This window comes from Gadus morhua, chromosome 1 (genome assembly GCF_902167405.1).
Source record: "Gadus morhua chromosome 1, gadMor3.0, whole genome shotgun sequence".
NCBI classification, from domain to species: domain Eukaryota; kingdom Metazoa; phylum Chordata; class Actinopteri; order Gadiformes; family Gadidae; genus Gadus; species Gadus morhua.
In genome coordinates, this window is record NC_044048.1 from 11,219,116 (window position 1) to 11,242,505 (window position 23,390).

The 23,390-nt window shown below is 40.3% G+C and overlaps 1 protein-coding gene across 8 annotated transcripts in view; it reads right to left on the minus strand.

Annotated features, from left to right (window-relative positions):
• camta1a (calmodulin binding transcription activator 1a) overlaps positions 1 to 23,390 on the minus strand; it is a 300,236-nt gene that overhangs the window by 275,877 nt on the left and 969 nt on the right. For 7 of the 8 annotated variants that reach the window (XM_030350928.1, XM_030350902.1, XM_030350888.1 and 4 more), the window contains exons 2-3: positions 20,366 to 20,467; positions 12,515 to 12,618 (exon numbers count right to left, since the gene is read on the minus strand). In XM_030350928.1, coding sequence (XP_030206788.1) covers positions 12,515 to 12,618; positions 20,366 to 20,467 — 206 coding nt within the window. The remainder of the gene's footprint in view (positions 1 to 12,514; positions 12,619 to 20,365; positions 20,468 to 23,390) is intronic. The other variant, XM_030350895.1, reaches the window with a different exon arrangement.

The window sequence follows — 23,390 nt, forward strand, 5'->3', positions numbered from 1 at the left end:
CACACACACACACACACACACACACACACACACACACACACACACACACACACACACACACACACACACACACACACACACACTCACACACACACACACTCTGATGCACACATTCACAGATTGTGAAATGAAAGTCTTACTGGAATATATCGCTTACAGTCATGGTCAATGTATATAGCATTTTATAGATTATACTTTAAATCTGGCTATATGATCTACTTGAGAGTTACTGGAGGTCTGGAGGCAAAGACACAGACATAAAAAGACTGATCTTAAATGAGGAACCCAGCATATATCCAAACAACAGAGGTAGTGGATTAATGCTGTTGGTCAACAAAAACTCAGGAGGAGTCTCTTTCTTTATTTGACGTACTATGTGGGTGGAGAAGAATTAATGGGAAAAAGAACAGTGTTCAAATGGATTAATGGTTTATCAACCCACATTTAATGAAGATTTGTGTCTGGCTGCCTTTGGGGTGAAGGAAAATCATCTCGAAATAGCCGCAAAGTTGGCAGGAAAAGACTCAAATCAGGATCACATTTGCCTCTTTTTCCCAGGGAGGGAAAAGGGAGGGGGAGGGAAGTATGACAAAAAAATATATATAATATTTTTTTTACTTGAATATAAGTTATTGTTTTAAATACATTTACCTAACTACAGGGGTTAGAACTAACATACAACTAATCTAGCTACTTATTCTTCTAAATAAATCGGATAAAGATTTTAATGTGCAATTAGTTGTCCATAATAAAAGATAGTCAGATAATACAGATAAAAAAAAGAGATATCTATCCGATGTAATGTGATGTTGATGTTGATGATGTGATGCCCCACAGACTACAGCTGTTTTTCAAAAAAAACTAAAGACTTATCTTTTTAAAAAAGCCTTTTGCTAATTTCCCTTTTACTGTTTATGCATTGTATGTTTAAACAACCCGTTATATTTTTTTTCCTCTCTCTTAAACTCTGTAGCACTTTGAGATTTCTGAATGTAAAGTGCTCTACAAATTAAATATATTATTATTATCATTATTATTATTATTATTATGTAACTGCTCCTTCCTAAATGTTGGGTCTTTTAAAAAAAAAAATACTGAAGATAGGTCCAAACCCTAAACGGTCTATGGTCCCAGTATAAATCCAAAAGGACTAATAAAACCACAGAAAAAAGGATAACAGAACAACAGAATACAACATAAGACACTTCTGTTCTCAAATATTTATGACAAATGCTTTCTTTTAATGTCCATTGTTCCATTAAATTAGGCCTTTAAATTAATCACATTTCCCAGTTAATTAAGTTTGTGCTGCTCTTCTCTCTATCGACAAGTCTGCCATCTGAGTCACGTGGCTTCAAACCAAGGCAGTTGGATAATAGAGGTTTGTCAGCCTGCTCTCAATAATTCTCTTTCTCAAACCTAACACACACATATCCCCCTCAAACATGAATAAAAACGAAACTAACAAGGAAACACATCCCTATCTATGCTAACATCAGGCTAAAATGTAGGGTCTGATCATAATGAGTTCACCCAAAACTGAATCATCAAAATAAAAAAGTATCTATTCATGATCATGAATATGTATTACATTTTTCCAATTAATTACCATTTCAATCACATGCTGTGATACATTTATTGTAGAAGAATGTTAATGCTAATGTCGATTCCTTAGTGCAAGTACTGAGGACTTAGTATATGCATACATAGAGGAAGGCATAACGTAGGCATAACCGCAACATGATGAAAGACAGCTTGTTAGTCATTTTAATCAAGAAAAGGCATTGTTCCTGTTAGATCTGGCTGTTTTCATCATCTTAGGGTAGCCTATATGGATTACCAAGGCGTATACCAACATAGCCTACTTCAGAATTCAGAGCACGCAACTTGGATGTATTCACATTGTGCATCTGGTTGTCATGCATCATTAGGTGCATCCAATGGAAACTCAGCACTAATAATGGGGGAGCAGGGAAAACGGTTACCAGCATTTAGTCTTGTAAAAAGGACAACTAGCATCCAGCCAAACCATTCATGCTTTGATTCCAGACGAGACTGCTAAGCATATCCATTGTTGGATACCGTCAAAGCACTTTGACTTCTTGCTAATTATATAAACATGACTTTGAAAAATGTCCTGGAGAGGGAACACAGCAGAGCCAGTGTGGGTTCACGTTGCCTCATCAACAGTGATTTCAAAAGGCAGTGCAGAATTTCAATAGTGCTTCAAGGTTCTGCTAAAGGACAGAGTGGGAGACACGGAGGAAGGGTGTGGAATTAGGAGGGAGAAATGGTGGAGGAAATGCCAAAATGAATTGCTGAAATACACTGGGTTGACAACTCCAACCTTTTGGTTCATGCTAGAAAGCATGCAATGCAGGCTTCTAATGTTAGCCACCAAAACAAACCCAGTTCTCTAAAACTGGATACGATTAGATAGTATAGCATGATTAATATTATATAATATTATATTAGTATACGATCATTGTCTTGCACAGCCAGAGTTTTTCACTTGAGGAGTTTTGTTAATGGAAAGGTATGGAAGACAAATAAATACATTTTTTCAAAACAATAACGTCAGAGCAAATGACACTTTGTTATTGTTCCTGGTGAGAGGAAACAGTATGAACTAATGTCACTGTACAGACATGGTTTCAAAAGTCACAGCTCAGCACATCGCAATCAGAGTGCTGTGTCAGACGGATTGGTTATCTGTAATGTACATGCATTTGAAATAGTTTAAGGTTCAGTGCTTCACAAGCAAGGGGATACAGGGGATTAAAACCAGCTTAATATATTAAAGTACTGCAGTGGTAAAAAAAATCAAAATGGATAAGTATAAATGCAATGATTTTGAAAACCATTATAAAGCATACAAAACAGCATTATAGGCAAACAGCTTCCAAACCTGCAAAACAGTGCCAGCACAAGGTGAATGTCAAAATAAGAAAACCTTTAACTCACTATATAACTGGTTTAAATATTCCACACTACACCTGACAAAATGAGGTTCGGAGCATTCTCAACAATTTAAATGTTTTAAATCTCTAACAAGGGGGCATGGTACACACCCAACAGCTTCCCAGTTTCCCATCCCATCAAACTATCAGATGGCACACTAACAAACAGAATACAGATTGTTCCATCCCTGCCATTCCTTGGTACCCGTTTGTAAACAGTTAGCATGCAGCCCTCCTTCAGCGTCTCCATAAACTCAGCCATCCTTCCGGAAAATGCTCCAAAATAGGCCCCATAACCCCTAAAAAGATGGCTTTTTAGGGGTTATAAAGAAAGGTTTTAAGGAAATTAAACCTTTAAATTATAACCACTTTCACCACTGTGATGCCATTCATCATATCCATGTCCAATGTCTGCTACCTGTATCATAAATCAATATACATTCATTAAACCCTTTAACTATTTAAGATACTACCGCCTTATATTGAACATAATTTATTGGTTGCACGTATGAGATTCTGCCTGTAGGCAAGAAGCAGCCTTAGCCACTAAGGAAACACAACAAAGCAAAGAAATAAAGCAACCTGGACTCTGTAATTTCAGTCCAACCAGCTACTCAAGATGAGAGGATCATTGAACAATAACAGAATAAATGACCCATCCCATAACACAACCTTCAGAACACAAGCCTACAAAGAACTTGAGAGTTTTACCAGCACTCAAAAGGTTTTAAGAACCGGTTAGCTCCCAGATGTGGGACCGTTGGGATGGGTGATTATGTCCTTGTCAGCTTATCTCTAAATTGAGCCAGTTTTATTGATGTGTAAACATTTCAAAGAAAGGGGGATTTCACACGAAGCCCCAGTGCCCAAAGGCTCAAGGACATGCATCCAAGAGAGCAGGTTATCCCTACTAGACGAGGATCTATCTGAGTTGCTAGCAATGGCTACTTTGGTAGTGAAAAACATAACTTTGACAGCGAAAACATAACTATAACTTTAATCATGGTTGAGCTTTAATGTATAGCGAGTCACACCGGACGAGCCAGGGAGTGCCATATAACATAGCAGAATGACAACACGTCAGAAGTTTTGATTCGAGGTTTTGTTCTGTGTTTAATATAATGGGTCCCAATGGGCGACGGTGTGATGGGTGCCACGGTGCCATGTCTGATACGTTCAAACTCACAGCCTATCGGGTGTTAAACTCAAAAATTCAAAGAGCTCCATTACAACTAGGGGTGTGCCAAATAATCGTCATGACGATGCATCGCGATTCTAATTTTCACGATCTACTGCATCGATTGTTGACGCCAAGAATCGATTATTAATTTAAAAAAATGAATAATTAAAAAAAAAAATATATATATATATATTTTTTTTATATAGTTTTATAAAGCCTATTCACTTTTTGTGGCATCAGTTTGTCCTCTTATGTTTATGAAATGATATTGTTGTTATAATGGCAGCTACTTCCAAAAGGGGAAATGTTTGAATGTTTTCATTTCATTGGTTTAAAGGACCACTGAGGCCATGTAAACGGCACTGATTATCCTTATTTTGTTATTTTAAGTTTTATAGATCCTTAGCACTTCTTGTCAGTGTATCCAGTAATAGTCGTTTCAATAAATACAGCTATGCATGAATTGAGTTGCTTTGAGTTGTCAATTGAACACACTATCCAGATCATACACAGCCAGTCAGCCACTGGTAATGGCTTAATTTTTTTTCAACAGTGTTCAGTGAAAATTCGCAATGCATCGCAATGCATCGCAATAATTCAAGTATCGCGATGCATCGTGATAGAATCGCAATCGTGGCATGTGAATCGTGATACGAATCGAATCGTGACTTCTTTGGCAATACCCACCCCTAGAAAAAATGTTCACAGAATTCCAACACTTTTTGTCTTCCTTTTCACTAAATGCTGCCACAACGACGACTTATTTGACATGGAATAAATGTTCAGTACGTCGACTCTCACTCATCCTTGATTTGGGCGAGTTTGGGCCCCCGAATTAAGGATGGGGGGGGTCGTTTCAATTCCATTCCCCTGTTACTAATGCATTATTTATCTTTATGTTTTCATTCCCTAAGAGAGTTTTCTACTTTGTTAATGCATAATAATTAAAAAATATTTATAAAAGAATATATATATACATATATATATATATATATATATATATATATATATATATATATATATATATATATATATATATATACATATAATATATTGGTAGTCAAGGCGGGGCCCTATTGTTGTGTGCTGGGGGAAACACTGTGTATTTGTCTGATGCACAGCATATTTCCATGTTTAGGAATCCCCCAGCCATTGAAAGAAAAACACTTATGAGAGAAACAATAATGTTAGTTACGTATGTCGACCCATTTGTCATGTTCAGCGGCACAAAATTCCTATTAGCAATCTATCATAGTGTCAATTTGACTTTTGTTGTCAATTGAGGAGGGTGTCCGTGTCTGCCACACAGCCACACAGCCTGTATGGAAACTCTAATAATATGGAGGAGAATGTTATGCCAGGATTGTGCAAAAATTGCCTCAGGGGACATAAAAATGTATCGTTGTAGCACCTGCAAGAGGTAGCCTGCTAACATTAGAGAATACATCTCAGATTTAAAGCTCTTCTTGTCTTTCCCATCACCGGACCAATGCAAGGATTTGTTTTACAAAAGAACATGAAAGCCAAAGGAGATGCATTGTGAACCAAAATTGCCAGGTTTCCTAGAGGAGAGGATGACAGCAGAGTCAGCTTCATGTCCAAGGACTTGTCAACCTGCCAAATGCTGAGGTTCTGGGTCTGCACATTTTATAAACACTCAAAACATGATGTGAGAATGCTGTGAAAATCATGGCTAGAGTATAACTTCATTGCGACAGGGGTCTGCCCCTACCTTGAGGGAACGGCCACCCTCAGTTTAACTACCTCTTTGGTTTTTGGAGGAAAATGAAAAAAATAAAATAAAATTGGAAACATGCAAGATACTCCAACCCACTCCAACCCACCCCAAAAAGGTCAATATTAGTTCCAGTTCTAGTTTCTACCCTTTGACAATAAGATAGGGTTTAATCGGACAAAAGCCTGGCGTAGCAGTGCTTCAGAGGCACTGCCATGTCTGGAGCTGTCCATCAGAAGGAAAAGGAGCACGATGGGCTGGCATCCAAGCTGTCCCAGAGAGAATACTATCCTGCTGTTGTTCCTGGGTCCTCATTCTCAAGGACCTTTGGAGATCAAAGGCTGATGCACAACAAGAAAGGCAGGGAAGCAGAGAGTGATATGGAGAGAAATAGAAAAATAGTGTGGCTCGCAGGAAGGATGCCATGAAGAGAAAGAGCCCAAGCAGTCTTCCACTGATTACCCGACGCCAGGCGTCCAACTGTGCCGAAGGAGAGCGTCAAAGGGGTTTCCTGGTAACTTCTGTAAAGCATCCACTCTTACTCAGCCCAGCCTCCTCCTCCATCCGGAACCAGATGAAGTGTCTTCCGACCTCAACTGCATCGCCTTTTCATGTTATATTTTGTACTGTGGAAATGTGTTTCTTTGATAGACTAAAAAAAGATATATCCCCAGAGGAATGGTGAATGTCTCCCTCTCAGACCCTCTCATGCTCACTTGTTCTCTTGATAAAACAAAATTGATACATGTTATGATTCCGCCTGCCCGCATTTGTTTGACCTTGCGCACAAAACATTTAAACCGCACAAATAATAATAGGTAAGTCATACAAAATAACTCTAAATAAATCTGTCGACTTAGAAAGCACAGAGCAAAGTTCAAGTTTATGGAGAAATACAAACACGTCACAGAACTGTGACAGAAATGTAGAACTTATTCCCTTTTATCTAGTAAATCATTTTAAAGCCCATTACATACGGTTCTGCACAGGAAATCCTGAACCAGCAATTTAGTGCAAAAAGAAGTAGGAAACTATTCGTCAACAACTGAATAGCTTTGCAGCTCAGTGAACACATGAGGGAAAAGGGAAGGACAGGAGATAAGAGTTAAGGAGGGAAACGAGAGTAGGGAGCGAGAGTTGGGGAGGAAATCGAAGATGCAAGCTGGGTTCAATTTAGAGTCTTCCCACAGGAGGTGGAGTGACCTGTATCTGCTACAATAGAGGTCAGCGCGGGCTTCATACTCAGGACATACTGATACCGTGGACCCCTGCCTTGATGTGCACATCCAAGGGAAAAAAGCAAAAGGTCCCTGTAGTGTGCAGGACCCTTTGAATGACCCAACTGGTGGGTTCCTATTACAACTGCCTCGCTACACCATGGCCATACAATCGACTCTTCACAGTGAGCAACAACACTAGCAATCAGCAAAGCTATCAAACTTGGAGGGAGATACTATGCGGCCAGCCAACCACAGACACTCAGCCAATTCTTTATCTTGCTATTTTCTAATTTCCCCAGCCAAATATAATGATAAAAAAGTGCCGTAGTGGATATCATGATGCTGAAGCAATGATGTGATTGCACAACATTGCCCCACATAAACTCCTTCAATTAAACGTTTTTGAAAAAAAAGAACAAGAGAAAGTGAGGGTTTACTGTCTTGCTGAAACGCTATGGATGAAAAATAGTTTTTTTTAGTAGCCAGAATAAATTGTGCTGGGCTTCAGCCATCTATTCTAAACCATAACGGGGCAGTTTAATAAAAAGCTAATATAGATCAAATCCCAACATTGGTTAAAATAACAGACACCCCCATTGGCTTTAAATGTTATTTTCTCTTAATCTCTGGTTGAGAAAAAAGACCTACTACGCACAACCCTGTTCTAACTGGGACCATTCACATTCTGTCCTGCATCCCTGCTAGCACAGAACCATTACACCTACCTAGGTGAAAACTAAAGAAAGATAAAATTTTAAAAACATTTAAATAACCACGACAATCAAACAGACCAACAGAAAAACATGACCTTTTATTTCCACTGATTGCCCCACAGGATCTAATGAACATTTCTGTAAACATTTGCAATTGGAGGGAGTCATTTTAATTACACTCCGTAGAGAGGCAGTGCCAGGCAAAGAGCTCAAATGAAGATAAACATTTAATCAGGCATGACCTTGCATTCGATTAGGTGAGTTCTCAAAGCACTGTCGTGCATGGAAATAACATTGACACAAAATGTATTTGTGCAGTTGCAGACAAGTATGAAAATGTGTCAGACACCTAGTGCTTTGACTAGGGCAGCCCAATCAACCTAATAAGAGATTTCCTAATCCATAGGAGCTAGCCCTAATCCCGCCAGTGCTCTAATGAGGTCAAGATATTCTGAGGGGGATTCTCCAGCCTTCAAATGAGAAAGTCCAAAATGCCATCTTCAAGAGCACTAGGGGTAGCAGTATCCAAGAATACAAGCATGTCATACAAATAGGCTACTAACAGCATTATCTACAGATGATTGAGATTGTCTATTCATTCATGTAGAATACTCCTCTAAAAGGAGATCTACTTTAAACATCACTTTAAATGTAAAAAATACATTTAAAGTATGTATTTAGTGTATGATACTGATCTGATCTCTTGATACATAACAAAAATGGTTTCAAATAATTGCCATATAAAAAGAAAATATATTGTATTTTATTATTTTATTCAAATATTTATCATTTATCAAAGGAATGTCCCACGTCAAATCAGAACAACAATTGGAAAATAGTGGGACATCATAATGCGAAGGATTTAACAAAAATGTTGTTTGAGTTCCGAGATAAAGACGCCAGCACATATCAATGTCCCCCCCCCGTCACCCCCCCCATGGTAGCATCTCGTATTGGCATAGATTATTCTCCATTGTGTATTTCAATTAATTAGCTATGGATTCTGACCACTGCTGCATGAAATCCTGACTCCGTTTTGACTAAACCCAGAGAGCGCGTTCACGAGGCACTCCTGCTTAGTCCTGAGTGGCAGCATATTGTATGTGGGGCCCCATGCTGTGCCGTCGGCACAGCAGAGAGGATTATTCCTGACGACAGCTGCATTAAATGTGTAGCAAGCCGATGGAGGCCTTAGCCGATGCTCTCTTGTCTCCCTTGGTTCGGCGCAAGTTCAGAAAGAGTCCTTCTAAGCTGAGGGGAGCTGGTAGTACCCAGAGTCCTGTACCGTTCATTAAGGGCTGAGGGTGTCACTTCAGCTTAGGACTCTTGTCCCCCGCTTGCCAGGCCTACCAGATATACTCCCCTGTCTCAGCTTTTTTAGGGCTGAAAGACTCAATGAATCTCAACCGGCTTTTGCGTATGTGGTGTACCCTGGATTTTTTAATGACTTTAAATCACACCTTTCAATTGTAAGCAGGTTAATTTCATGGTTTTATGTCTGCAATGTGGTGGCTAATCTACAATGTTGTTTTTTTTCTTGGACGAATTTAAGAGCAAAGCCTGCATGTTACTTTAATGAATGCCCTAAGGCAGAGCTCTGAGGTAAAGTATAGGCGCAGAAACATATCTCAGAAATAGTACTGGGCAGAGACATTGGCTCTGGAGCTCTGCATCTTTCATGCCAGGGTAACCAAACATCAGGCGGGTTTCATCTTGAAGAGAATGTAGGCCTAAAGCCCCTCCCGCGTGAGGTGTCCTTCTTAAAAAGATTTAAATCTCAACAGAAATGTCTGCTAAAATAGAGGTCACCGTGCCAGAGACGCCTCCAGACAATAGCGGTCGGTTGCAAACCTGGAAGGGATCTAGGAAGGATTTGTTCCTGGTTGGCTCATCCCCCCCCAACGCCAGGAGCACACTAAGGGCTGAGGAACAACCCGCACAAGCCAGGTACAGCAGGCAGGGACGCTGAGATGTATTCATGATCTTCCACTGCAGTGTTTTGTAACTGCTACTCCAACACCGTCTCAAAGACCAAAGATATCATGAATTCCTAACAGACAAAAACAACAGACAAATTTGAGACGTGGTTTTTCTTCTGTATTTCTTGACACAATCCCCAATTTTCTCTCAGACTTAGGCGTGTTTACCAAGCAAATTGTCAAGCAGTGCCATGCTTCTTGTTAATCTTCCAGGGAAAATGTTAAGGCTGATAGCATATCCCTACCTCACAGACAGCTCCTGAGTCTGTTACGCCATGCCTATTCCTTCCTTCTGCCTCTGCATTTTGATCAGATTGGTTTATCTAATTTTCCAGTAAATGCTTGAAATGTATTCCAGTACACTTACTCCTCATAAATGTACACAGGGGAGCCGAAATGAATAGTTTGCCATAGGATTCACCTCACTGCCCCAGCATAACTGCAACCCCTATGCACCAGCTTAAAGATTCTGAAAGGCAAGTTGTAGCCTCAACCTTTTCCACCTAAAGGGAAATTAAATGTGTATCTCTTCATGAATGAGGCTGACAAAAACTGCCTCATGAATTGACAGAAATATTGTTCAAGCTTCACAAGGCTATAGTCGAGGGGGAGAAATACCCTTGGTTTCTTGAATGTATAATGTTATAGATGTCTTGCTTTAAGGCCAAAAAAGGATCTCTATAATATCTATAGCCGGTGGAATCTTTTTTAGTGGAATGGTGCAAGAACAAAATGAGCATTGCCTGTGTCACGCCGTTTCGATATTGTTCCAGTCATCAGCGTCCCTCACTTTATTGAGATCCTTTTGCTTGTACAGGGTGGAAGAACAACAAGATTGCATTAAGGATGCCGAACCAGCGCCCGAAATATGCACACAATTGATGAGGTGTCACTTTCACTGAGAGTCACACAATCGAGGCGACAAGAGACGTTATGATGCCTCCCCGGCTGCCCGGCTGCCACCAATGAGGAGCGGACACACTGGTATGCACGGGGCGCATAAGACGAAATGTCCTCAATTTTAGGAAAGGTTACTTTGCAGCCCAGAAATCACTTTTGGAATGCATAACGACAACATACTTCAATGCTCCTTCCGCTCACTTTTGAAAAGGAATTCGAGCAACCCATCAATCCCCAACTTCCATATGAGGCCTGAAATGTGTACACCAAATAGTGCTTCTTCAACCAGTGCCACCGCTTGTGCTGAAACTATTCATTTTCCTTTATACATGACGAGGGGTGCCAGCAGCTGTAGTCAACAGCATTTATCCCAAACAAGTGCTTAGGCTTATATATTTTTCGATCAATTACAAAAATGTGTTAATTAATTTAGACTGCTAGCCGTACAATGCAGGTCAAACAAGGCACAAGTTACAACATCAGCCAATTAAAAACACAGTGGCGTTTTACATTTTTTAATAACTAGTCTAGGGCGAGGGAGCACACACGAGGCAGATGGAGACGCACAGTGTACATGCTGTATTCATGGTCAATGGGCTGATTTCTAAATTTCTTATTTATTGTGTTAATCTTCGAAAGCATAACCTATCTAAAATAGCTAGGGCAAGTAAATGGTCAATGGACTGCATTTATATCGCGCTTCTCTAACCAGTGGCCACTCAAAGCGCTTTACAATATTGCCTAACATTCACAGTCAATACATGCATACTATGAAAGCATTTTCACCAATTTATTCTAAGTAAGCATTTTGTCTATAGTTCAGAGCCAACTTACTTGAATCAATGCAGATTAGTGCAATTTATAAGTAACAATTTGTTAATCAAAAGAATGGATGGGTGGTTTTAGCATATATACCCAACGTTAAGTAAAACTAACTTGAATCAACTTGTAGTATATTGGGGTCTAATCACTTCCAATTACACTTGGTGATTATCAATTTCTCATGACTCAGTGAGATATCTTTTCAATTTCCTATGGGCTTTGAGATCCATTGATCTTCCCACTAAGGAAGATATATTGAATAAATTAAGAAATAATGACAAAAAACACCTGTACAATTATAAGTTCAGAGTAGCAGGGATTTCTAATTCTAACAAGGAAAATTCAAAAGGGTGACAATATCACAATAAACATTACAAAACATGACCCAAGGTGTTGCAAAGCTGTATAATTGCATGTGTGCAGCAAGAGAACAAGTAAGGATGCTTTATATATTTCTGTCTGTGTTCAGGAACGGTTTAATATGGCAAAATGTCAACCTTCCAGGTGGAGCCAATTATCAGTGAAAGAGAAATCAGAGGAAGTGCTTGGTAAGTACAATCCTCCTAATGGTTTAAAATGATTCACATAATATGATTGCCTAATATATGCATTTCTAAATCTGGACAGTAATGTCAACAAAACAAAATCAACCCAAAAAATATTAATGAATACGGTAGTAATAGCATGCAATTACACTAGAACACAGAGGGCCCATTCAACGACAACGTGGAATTATTGAGACTGCTGGATTGTATGCGACTGAGCTAATATGCTCCTAGATGCCAATGCTAAGTGGATATTTGGCAATCTCCGATAAGGTGTGCGTCGAAAAGCCCAACAATATGAGCCTATATCCCTAAGAGAATGTTGTCATTGCTTAGGAATCTGTCTGTCTCAGAAAAAAAGAAAAAACCAGAGCGGAAAGATCAATGTGTCTCGCGGACGGCTGCGTGGGTAACGTGATGGATGGAGGGGAACGTCGTGGATAAGGGACGGCAGCCTCACCTCATTAGTGTTCCAGCGATGTCTCTCCTTTGGCAGCGAGGAGCATTTGGGTAGACATTCAAGCAGCTTTTTGGGCAGGTATATTTTCAAATGTCCATGTTCATCTAGACGAGGAGGAGAAGACACACACACAACAGAAGAAAGAAAACATATTTAGCACATGGTCCGTAGTGTGCCTTCATCAGTCTGCTCAGCCACCCTGACTTGTGCTGGCTGTCACAGTTAAAGGGAATTAAAGGGAATCATTTCACCAACAACTACATTGTTTGTCTTTTCTTTTTGTATCAGCTCACCCTTTAGTCATTTATGTAATGCTTGATATAATTTGTCTATTTGGCAAGTTATTATTAAATGACCACACCAGCATCTGCAAGTGATAACTGTCTGACCTGTATGTTTTACAAAGAACATGCAAACAAATAGGCTACCGTTGCCATCATACATGGTTATAAGCAATTGCACATGAGCCTTTTTTTTATTATCATCGGAATACCATTAAAATATGCAGAATCAGATGACAAAACATGTCGCGTGGGTTTTACAATATCATGAATTAAATGAATTGTTTGGGCAGATGAAAGCAGGAGGAGGACATTCACACCAGTCTGCGAGTCACACAATGGAGTAAAAATGGAGGTGAAGCATTGGCCAGCAAATCTCAATGACATGACAGGCGAACCTTTGCGAAGATGATGACAATTTAACTATACTACTCAAGAGAAGAATGTGTCAGGGTTCCTCTGGCCATTGAACACGAGCAGAACTGTCCAGATCGTACGGAGAGACAGCCTTTAACATGAGATATAACTCAGCGGTACGGCAGTATGAGCGGCTCTGTGGCCTCCTATGTAACAACTAGGTGTTGCACATTGACAGTTATTACACACTACACACTGAACAAATAATCTATTACGCTGATCTCCCTTCCTGCCTGCCATGTGTTGGTTTGAAGCTAACGCAATAAGAAATATGACGTTGAATGGCAATGAGCTTGTAAATCACTGCTAGCTACAAATCTCTGCAGAGGATGTGAAGAAAATGAACGTGTTCCTCTGAAGCAAAACACTCCTCTACAGACAAAGTGAAAGGAATTCCAGAAAGTTTGTTTGGGAGGACATTGCACATTCACCATTGCTCACTGTGCATCACAACAACAGGAGGGTGCTACACCACTGAGGCTGCCTCCGCATCGACAAATGTATGGAAAGGAATCCAGGCGGTCCTTAGAGGAAGGCTTGGCGAGCAGCCTCCGATTGTAATGTGTGAGGTGGAACATCAGGGGCTGTTGCTACAGAGCACTGCTCACCGTATCGCTCCCCGAGGGATGCAGGAATAGGTTTGTAGCTCTGTAGCATTTGCTGTATCCATCTGTACCTGCGATTCTGCTTGTGTAAACTCCTTTTTATGTGAGCAGGAACAGGTATCTGTAATCATTTGCTGCGCCCAATTAACAATCGCATGCAGCATCTGCTGCGAGGAACACCCAAAGTGGTGTCACTGTCAGATCTGGAGAAACTCACAGCAGCTGAACGATCAGAGATGTGCCGTGAAAAGGATGGTTGTCAAATGAGCGGCAGAAAGTACAGGTTGATGTATTAATGAACAGTAGTAGTAAACATACAAACTGTTGATACAGAGTTCCTTCTAGTGTGTTTCTTTTCATCTGTAGAGTCAACTGGGGATGCGCAGCGTTACAGTGAAGCTCCACACAGTTTTACAGTGATTCCAGAGTGACTGGGTAGAAAACGTTGGCCTTTTCTCACTCCACACAAAGTGTGCTCTGGTGACTTGCTCCCTGTGATCAATGGCAGGCATGGCTGCCAACGCTTCTGCTGCCAGGGATCAATGATGCACTGTGACACACCCTTAGATGACATCATCAAGACCAGGCCAGAGTGAACTGTGCACTTTATGCACATCACACATTTTCCAGTCAGCTGAACCGTAATGGAAACATCTGAAGGTAAATGTGCCGGCTCACCAAATAAAGAAGAAGGAAGGACAAGAAAAATATGTAAAGCGGTCATGGATAAATTGGCTTGCTTTAGAACCCTTGGAATAGGAAGCACCAATATCTTATTTCCTTGTTTTCAATTCTACAACTAATTCTTATCGAGATACTCTGAAAGACACACGGCTAGATATCATGTTAATTTCCCAAGGTGGAGAGACATAAGAGAGACATTTTTCACACTTCCTCTCGCATCCGCCCCAGCTCTCCGGGAAAGGTCTCACAGCCGAGCCGACAAGATATGGTAGCCCTCTGACACGTCTTCCCATGTGTTTCAATGTTTTTTGATATTATTAATAAGTATTGTGGTTGGTATTTATACACATTTATGCATTTCCATATCTTAAAATATAGATGAGAAATTACCATTTGGATATGACAGCCTTTGATTTCTATTTGGTTTGTATCTCCCACAGACATTTAAAACAAGGAAGAAGGTACATTTGCATTAATCTGATCAATTAAATAATTTTTGTTAAACGTTCCTTTGTTAAAACAAGTTAGTCGATTTATTGGCACTGGCAAGAACAAAGGTTGTTGGTTGTGTTGTGTTGTTTTGTGAATTGAAGAAATATGACATTAATATTTATATTTATCATTATATGAATTATTACATAATAATTCACTATGTCTGCTTTGATGGATATGGGTCACTAAGAAATCGTCATTACGTTTGAACACAAAGAACTAGGGATCGACCGATATATCGGTCGATATTCGCGTTTTTTACGTGTATCGGTATCGGCCGATACGCGGCTGATTTTCGCCGATATTTTTATTTATTTTTTATTTTTATTTATTTATTTATTTATTTATTTTTTACTTGTTCTACCTCACCTGTTTTTAATATTTGTTAAATATTGCTCATCTAATTTTTCTTACTTGTTTTACCTCACCTGTTTTTACTATTTGTTAAATATTATTTTTTATATTGAAGTTCAATAAATGTTCCTTTTTTTAAATTGAGACTTGTAACATTTGTTATCAGTGTAATTCTTATGATTGAGGGAGCAAAAGCAGTATCGGCTCTAAATATCGGCTCTAAATATCGGTATCGGCGTATCGGGGTATCGGCTAAGGCTGATGAAAAAATATCGGTATCGTATCGGCCCTAAAAAATCTGTATCGGTCGATCCCTACAAAGAACTTAAGGGATGCAATTCCTATCTTATCAGCCAACTGTTTGAGACATTAGTTTTTCTTCCAGATTCTTTCAAGCATGGCTACTGAAACTGAGGTATCCACCAAATGATTGTCTTCTGTGCTCAATTTGACAATGGAGTAGAGAGTCCAGAACTATTCTGCAACAAAACAAGGCCTTTTCATAATAACGCTCCTCAGGCATGAAGACTCAGCATGAACTGCTGTTTGAATTATGCTTTGTGTCCACAGCATTACACAATATTAAAGAAAATTGTCTTGTCTTTGATCTGCTATTTGTTCACCCCTTGGATTTCATCAGTACACATTTTGTCTTCTTTCTGTTGTCAGCCCTTCCCACAGATGTGAGCGAGAAAGAGGGTTTCTCTGACAGTGGATTTTAGGCAGACTGCAGCTTACTAATAAAAGATTTGTCTGCTGTGGCATGGAGATCCACTTTTAGTTCATGCGTCAGCTAAAATCAACCCACATGGGAGTAGCTTGGATGCCAGATTCAGAATAGATTTACAGCATATAGATAAGCTTCTTCTAAGCAAACCAGTTCCTCGTTAATCAATGAGCTTAAAAACACATTCTTTTCCTACCCTGGGAGCAGATCAAAGCTTAAAACTCACTCAACTTAACTCTGCATTGTGCCATGTTCTTTAGATTTCCCATGTAATCCGACGCGGCAGAATATTTAGGGGCCGAACACTATATTTAATGACCACTTGTGCATTATCCAAGAAACAAACAAACGGAAACGACTCGTTGGTTGTAAAATAACAAAGTGCAAGACAGGCTGAAACAGAGCTTGTTACACTGAGAGGATGTGCTGAGCTGAGCTGGACCACAATGCAGCCAATTATGCTCCCCATCTTGATGAAGGGGACTACGTATAAAAGGCTACACACACAGAGCAGCTTTGTTTCCAAAACAATCTTCAATAGAAGAGTTACAAGAAAGATTTTTATAAAAATAGATTCTGAGATAGATGTATGTGTGTCTGTGTGTGTGTTTGTCTGCCTGTCGGTCTGTGCGTGTTGTGTGTGTACGATGTTAAGATTATCACTGATCCCGGTCGTGAAGTAATCACTTGGGAGGAATTTAAGGTTATCTGTCATGCTAGCTTGGTCCAGCCCCACCCAGGAGACAAGAGTCAGGGTCATGAGACTGGAATGGCTGACAAAAACAAATCTTTAATCAATAATCCAACGCTCGACGCAAAACCCTCTCTCCTCCGTCTCTGTCTCTGAGTGTTCCAGGAGTGACGGTTTTTCTTTCTAATCTGTGCCCACTTTGAGCATAAATTGAAAGCCAACATTAAGCAATCGCCCGTTAAAGTGACTGGTGGCTTTATCAATTCCAAGGAGTATAGTTTGAATACAATGTCATCTAAACAACTCAGATTTAGACATTACTTTAAAATCGTTGTTTTGAGAACCCGTGTTTAATTGTGGGGATATCTAGACTAGTAAATAAAGTGGTAAAAAAATATGGGTATAGCCTGAGCAAGAGAGAGAGAATCAAATCGAACAAAGAGGGACTGCATCTGCACTGCATCTGTACTGCACACAACACACACACACACACACACACACACACACACACACACACACACACACACACACACACACACACACACACACACACACACACACACACACACACACACACAGAAAACAGCGCACACACACACAGGTAACCAGCAAACAGCCTACCATAGCAAGATCTGTATTAGCGAATAGTATGTCGTACAGAATCCATTAAATCATGTAAATAAACATTCTACCACATAAACAGATATATATGTCTTAGCCAGATAAGAACAATGAACAGCATGTGATAGAATCAGCTTAGTGAAATATCTTTCATGAAATATCAAGATGACTCAATCATATTGAGTAAACAGTGATGACTAGCTTTCAGAATCAACCCTCGGAGATAATGCACAGTATTGCCTGCCACCCAGGACAAGGAAGAATGGTTAGTACAATGTCTCCAATGAAAAACTAAAACAGGGCCATAGCCAATGTGAGGGAAAGAGGCATTCTATCAGCCAAGGTTGACTAATGACATGCTATCAAATCATTCAATCTACTTCTGAATGTGTGGAAGCAGTAGTCAATGTAGCTTGGACTGAGCCTGTTATACTGTATACAATATCAGTTAATACATATCCTGAATATGCTTGAACAATATACTTAAAAATAAAAATTATACTACTTATATTTTGCCTGTGTTTAAAATATCTAGATTGCATTTTTCGATTGGTACAAGAGTCGTAAGTGGTCATTCAAACCAGAGCAGGGAAACACATTTTGTTAAACCTAGAAGATTTTGATTAGACAAAAGCGTAGCCTCGAAAGCAAATTAAACGTTGTCATATTCTGTTGGCAGTTTAGGAAATTGGTCAAAGCTCCACAAGCTACTTGCCGTGTAGTCTTATGGTTCTTGATGGAGATAGGGAGAGAAATGTGTATAGACTTAAAATAGTATGTTTTACTAGACAACAGGGAAACCAATTATCTTTATCATTTGGCCTGTAGCCTGCTTCACAACACTCTTACGTACAGCGAAATTTCCAGCCGCCCACAAGCCAAAAAGTGTTCACCATGGCGTTGCTATGTTACGGAATAACTACAAAGAGACCATGCCTTTGCTTCCAGCAGAGGCAGAGTGTTTGACTTTCTACACAGAAGGAGACAGTGGATGTTAAGGCAATCGATGGTTGTAGTTTGTCGAGTTTATTTCTGCAATGATAATGTTCCTACTAATGCTCTATCATACATACATTCTCGACAGCATACTATAGCCTTCATGTTATACTTCTCACTATTAATATTTCATATTATTAATGTGTACATTTGCTAAGTGGCCATGGAGAGCCGTGATTCCACTAGAGGCTCGGACAATAGTGCGACACAGAGAAACCGTCAACAAGTCACGCAGCTGAAAGAAAAATATAAATAAAAGCGCAGGCCTATTACTGGAAGTTCGACAAACATGCACACATGGTTAACTGCCTACAACAAACTGAAAAATACTCTTTATGTGTTCTCAGCCCTTGCCGAGCTCAACCATCCATGAAAATCCCATCTCAAGGAGAGCAGAGGTGAGGTCTGTCTCTCTCTCCCCCATTTTCTCTCTCTCTGTCTCTCTCTGTCTGACTCCCTTTTCTCCCTCGCGTTTGCTTACAGCTTACAGCAGACACACACACACACACACACGCACACGCACACGCACACACACACACACACACACACACACACACACACACACACACACACACAATCACACACACAAACAGCGAGGAAAGAACACAGCTTCGGGGGGCTTCGCCGGAGCCTTTTATCCTTATCATAACTACTCGAACAATTACTCAGATGATTACTCAGATCAATGGTTTACCTGGCTGTTTCAGCTGCTGCACGCAGTAGCGGAGTACACTGTTGAACCAAAAAAACCCTGGAGGCACAATACATTAAATGGGGTGCCTGACACCAGGATAGCATTTTGTAGCACCATGCAATAACATAGAGGGGGGAAAAGCAGGACTGGGCAAAAACTATTGTAAGTCACTGCTGTCACACATGAAGCAGTAATGGAAAAGTCTATCTTCAGTGTCCCCACCCACCGTTTCCATACTGGTCTGCTTGATCTGCACATGCACTTGGCCCCCTGCTGCTAAATCCGTGCTCCTATCACAACATTATCTTTGGGACACACCATGGCTTGGAGGAGCGCTTTTCATGACTGATATCCAGCAAGAGGTGTAACAAGGGGGCGGTGGCTGACTTCACACCTTCAATTTAGAACCGACACACGAAACATGACTATTACCCTACAATTACCATGACATTTAGATCAACTTGGTTTTTGAGACTGAACGTGGGGTGCTCATTAGGCATTCAGTCGTCAGTGCTGTCCCCTGAGAACCACTCTGCTTTACAGGGGACAGGATAAATCAACCTTGTGTCAACCCAAGACTCCAGCCCATATTTTTTGGCCTCGGTTTGTTTGTTTTTCTGCTTGTAAATATTCCTGGTTTATCAGCGTGTATAATTCCATTGATATTGAAGTTGGGCTTCAGAAGTGAAGAGAAATCCCAGCTAGGACGACAGGGTGTCTTTGTACTCTGCACCCTGCCTGTTATTCCCATGGAGCACAGCCCCAGAAACCGAGTGGCAAATTGTATCTTGCCATAGTGTAACCGACGTAACTTTGACTTCTGTTTCTGTGAAACTTCAGCAGTCAAGTTGTTAACGTGGGTTTACCTTCCCAGGCATGTTGGTCCGGGGAGCAGTGTGGACGAGGCCCATGTATTAATGGCTATAATAATGAATGGCTCAACATGCTGCCATTCTCTCTGAGGGGTTTGCTCGGGTCCTGATCCCTGGCCTCAACCTGAAACAATCACTCCTAGTTAACAACAACACTACAGCTTTGAGGACATGATCCTGTAAAGCACACACTTGAATCAACAGCACGCACTCCTGCACGAGGAGCACCTGGAGGGAGGGGGTGGAGAGGAGGAGGAGATGGAGGAGAGCACGGGATGGGATGTGTGTGTGGTAGATACGAGGTCTTGTGAATAGGAGGATGGAATGAAAAGGTTAATGGATAAACAGATGAAGTCATAACACAGTGGCCAGCTAGTGGCCTCTTGTAGGAACGATGCAGGTATGAATAGCTCTTACTGTTCATCTCTGTGTCATCACTGATACTCTTAGGTGGACCATGGCCAGCATAACACACTGCTGTTCTGTACATTCGATCCGGATTTCGAACTTTCTTCAATCCTTCAGGGGAGCAAAGAGAGAAGTATATAGCATGGAGCAAAATAAACTTTCTCCTGTCCCTATGAATTCTTTGCTGCCCTCCACCATGCAAACATATCTGCACACAGTGGGGACAGCACATTTAGATTACAGTTGCAATCAACACACAACACACAGAAACACGAAAATCTAGCAATAGTTTAAAACAAACACAACAATATAGTAATTCATAATAGTAACAACAATAACAATAACAATAATTATAAATGTATCACTTTATCACTTTAAGTCATCAAGTCATCAGGTGATTAATTCATCACTTGTTCCAAGGCATGCATTTATCACACGAGTTCGGAAGGGGTCCCTATCGACAGGCAATAGGGCCCGCAATCAGCCTCAAATGCTGCTGTGGCTCCATTTGATTAGGGTCAATAACATTCCACATCACATCAGTAGTAAACTGGATGAATCGATGGGATCAATGGGAGCAGGCCATGCAAGGCAGCCCGTAAGGGTCTGTTAGAGACAAGGCATTAGGAAGGATACGTCTCAGCGACCACAGGCTGGACCTGCGGCCCATCTATCCATACCTCACTAATTGAATTAGCGGCAGACAAAAGAAGAATCTGCAGCAGGATTCACATAAAAGTGGAGGAGTGAGACATCTGAGTGAGAGCACGGCGAGGTTACATTTTTACTTCTTGACTAAAGAGTGTAGAGCGTTTTTATTGTTTTTCTATTATTATTATAACATTGCTGTACAAGCACTTTTGCGAGTTAATGGCGGACTGTATGCTTACTTGATGATTTGTTGCTGCTTCACCTTAAACTTTGAATGAAATGATACAATCTTAAAAAACTTCTTATGCTCCACTAACTTGTAAATAAAAGAAATAGGCTTTGTGAGGTAATGGCATTAGCTGAATTGATAGAGCAAGAAAAACAAAAGTATATTTTGGGGGGTTTATGCTGTCAGCAGAACTCTGATTGTTTGTGGCCCGGTTATAATATAGTGGGTAGCAGCAAACCTTCTAAACTCACATGTATGAGAGCTGTACTCAGTTTCGCTTTCTATTTCTGCTTCTTTCGAAGTAAAGCTGTTTTATAAAGGCTCACAGAACAAATAATCGAGTTAAGGAGAGTATATTTTGAAACCAAAATCCTGTTTATAATGGCTCCCAAAATAACACAAGCACTAGCAGGCCTTGTTTACAAATGATCCGAGTCCCCACACTGAGCTAAATATTTCCCAATTTAGGTCTCGTCCTAAAAAAGTTGAAGCTCCCAATGCTTCATAAAAACCCTTGCCTGTATAGTGGCTCTACCCAAAGCAGACTCTGTACAAGACAGATCAAACCTGCCATCCCAATGCCCTGCAGGACTTGTTCTTCTACTAGCAGCTCCACACTGGCTTTTATGAGTGTGGGGAAAAAAATAAGTCCTCTGGAGGCCTGACAATCATTTAGGCGGGAGAAAAGTACCCCAGGATGTAAACATTATACCACTAAGCGAGACTGGGTCATGCCCCCTGGGCTTAACACAAGAAGTGACCCAGGTTTGTTATGGGCCATCATAAGACCTGCCAAACAACCGAGAATGATTGCTGTACACAGTGCAGCCCGCGCACCAGCTCCCATAGCTCAAGGACAAAAAGGTTAAGTAGAGGCTGTTCAGATCTATATGTGGCGTCCTGGCCCACAGGGAAATTGTCTTAACTATTATCAGTGGAATTAAGTTTTACTTACAAATGTACTATTTTATCTGTAACCAATGCTAAAGCAGATTGGAGTCATAACTAAGGACCCATCGTAGCACGCTCTATATTCGCAGGCCTGTTTTGTGTGTGACATCATTGCAAGGATGTGAACGTACGAGCTTCTCCCATCCTCCTCCCACACCTCCTTACTGACTGACCTCAGAGGAACACCAAAAATAACTTAACCTGTTCACCAGTGGGAGTTTCAAGTCAGTCGTTTCAATGAAGGCTTTGACAGAGAAGCAAAGGAATGATTAAGTGTCTGCCTATTTGTTAAGTCCAGCAATATGGATGAATGCATTGGGCTTATACGCCACAGCAAAGTCATTACTTTCATAAAACCAGATGTCTTCGTGTTTTGTCATACAGACAGATCCTGCAAACAAATAAGTGTTAAGAACCCAACTTTTAAAGCTCAATACCACCTCCTAGTGGAGATTTTTTCAAAGGCTGGCACACTGACGCCCTAAAAACATGTCCAGCGATCATTATTTTTTATAAATCAATATCGTTGACCTTACATATTAAGATGATACACATCTACCAATATTTTTAGTTCATTACGATGTACATACATTTTTGGATTGTAAAAGAACAGGGTTAATATAATGCCATTTTTATTTGTGGACTTTTTCTTTCGACATAACTCTTCTGTTTTCATAAATGGTCATTGGGCTAAGGGTATGGCCTCACCTCAAATGTGTTAGCAAAAACAAGACGGATACAAATATGCATACGTTTGAATAAGTGGACAAACATTCCAACATAAATAAAAAATGAATTTGATGAAGCCTGCTTCAAATATCACGTTTAACCATTCCGTTTAGAAAAAAATTAAAATCTAACAAATGAAGGGTCACTCCCGAAAAAGTTTTTTACTACCTTAGGAAACACCAAGATACACCTAGCAAAGTCCAATGGGCGACTATATCAATAGATCCGTTTTGTCCAAAGGTTTGAGAAAACATTGTCTTTAATGGCGCTGCATCAATAATATATTACAGACAGAGATGAGTGAAACGGAAACATCTCAAACCCCGTTAGGTCTACTGTATTCGAGTCCATCATTTACTCAGAAAGTTTTGTCATCAAACATGGAAATGTCGAAAATGATATTCTCCTAATTAACGTCCTCTCGTCCTTTTTCGCTACATTTTTTTCCATGTAAATTATTATAATTAATTTGCC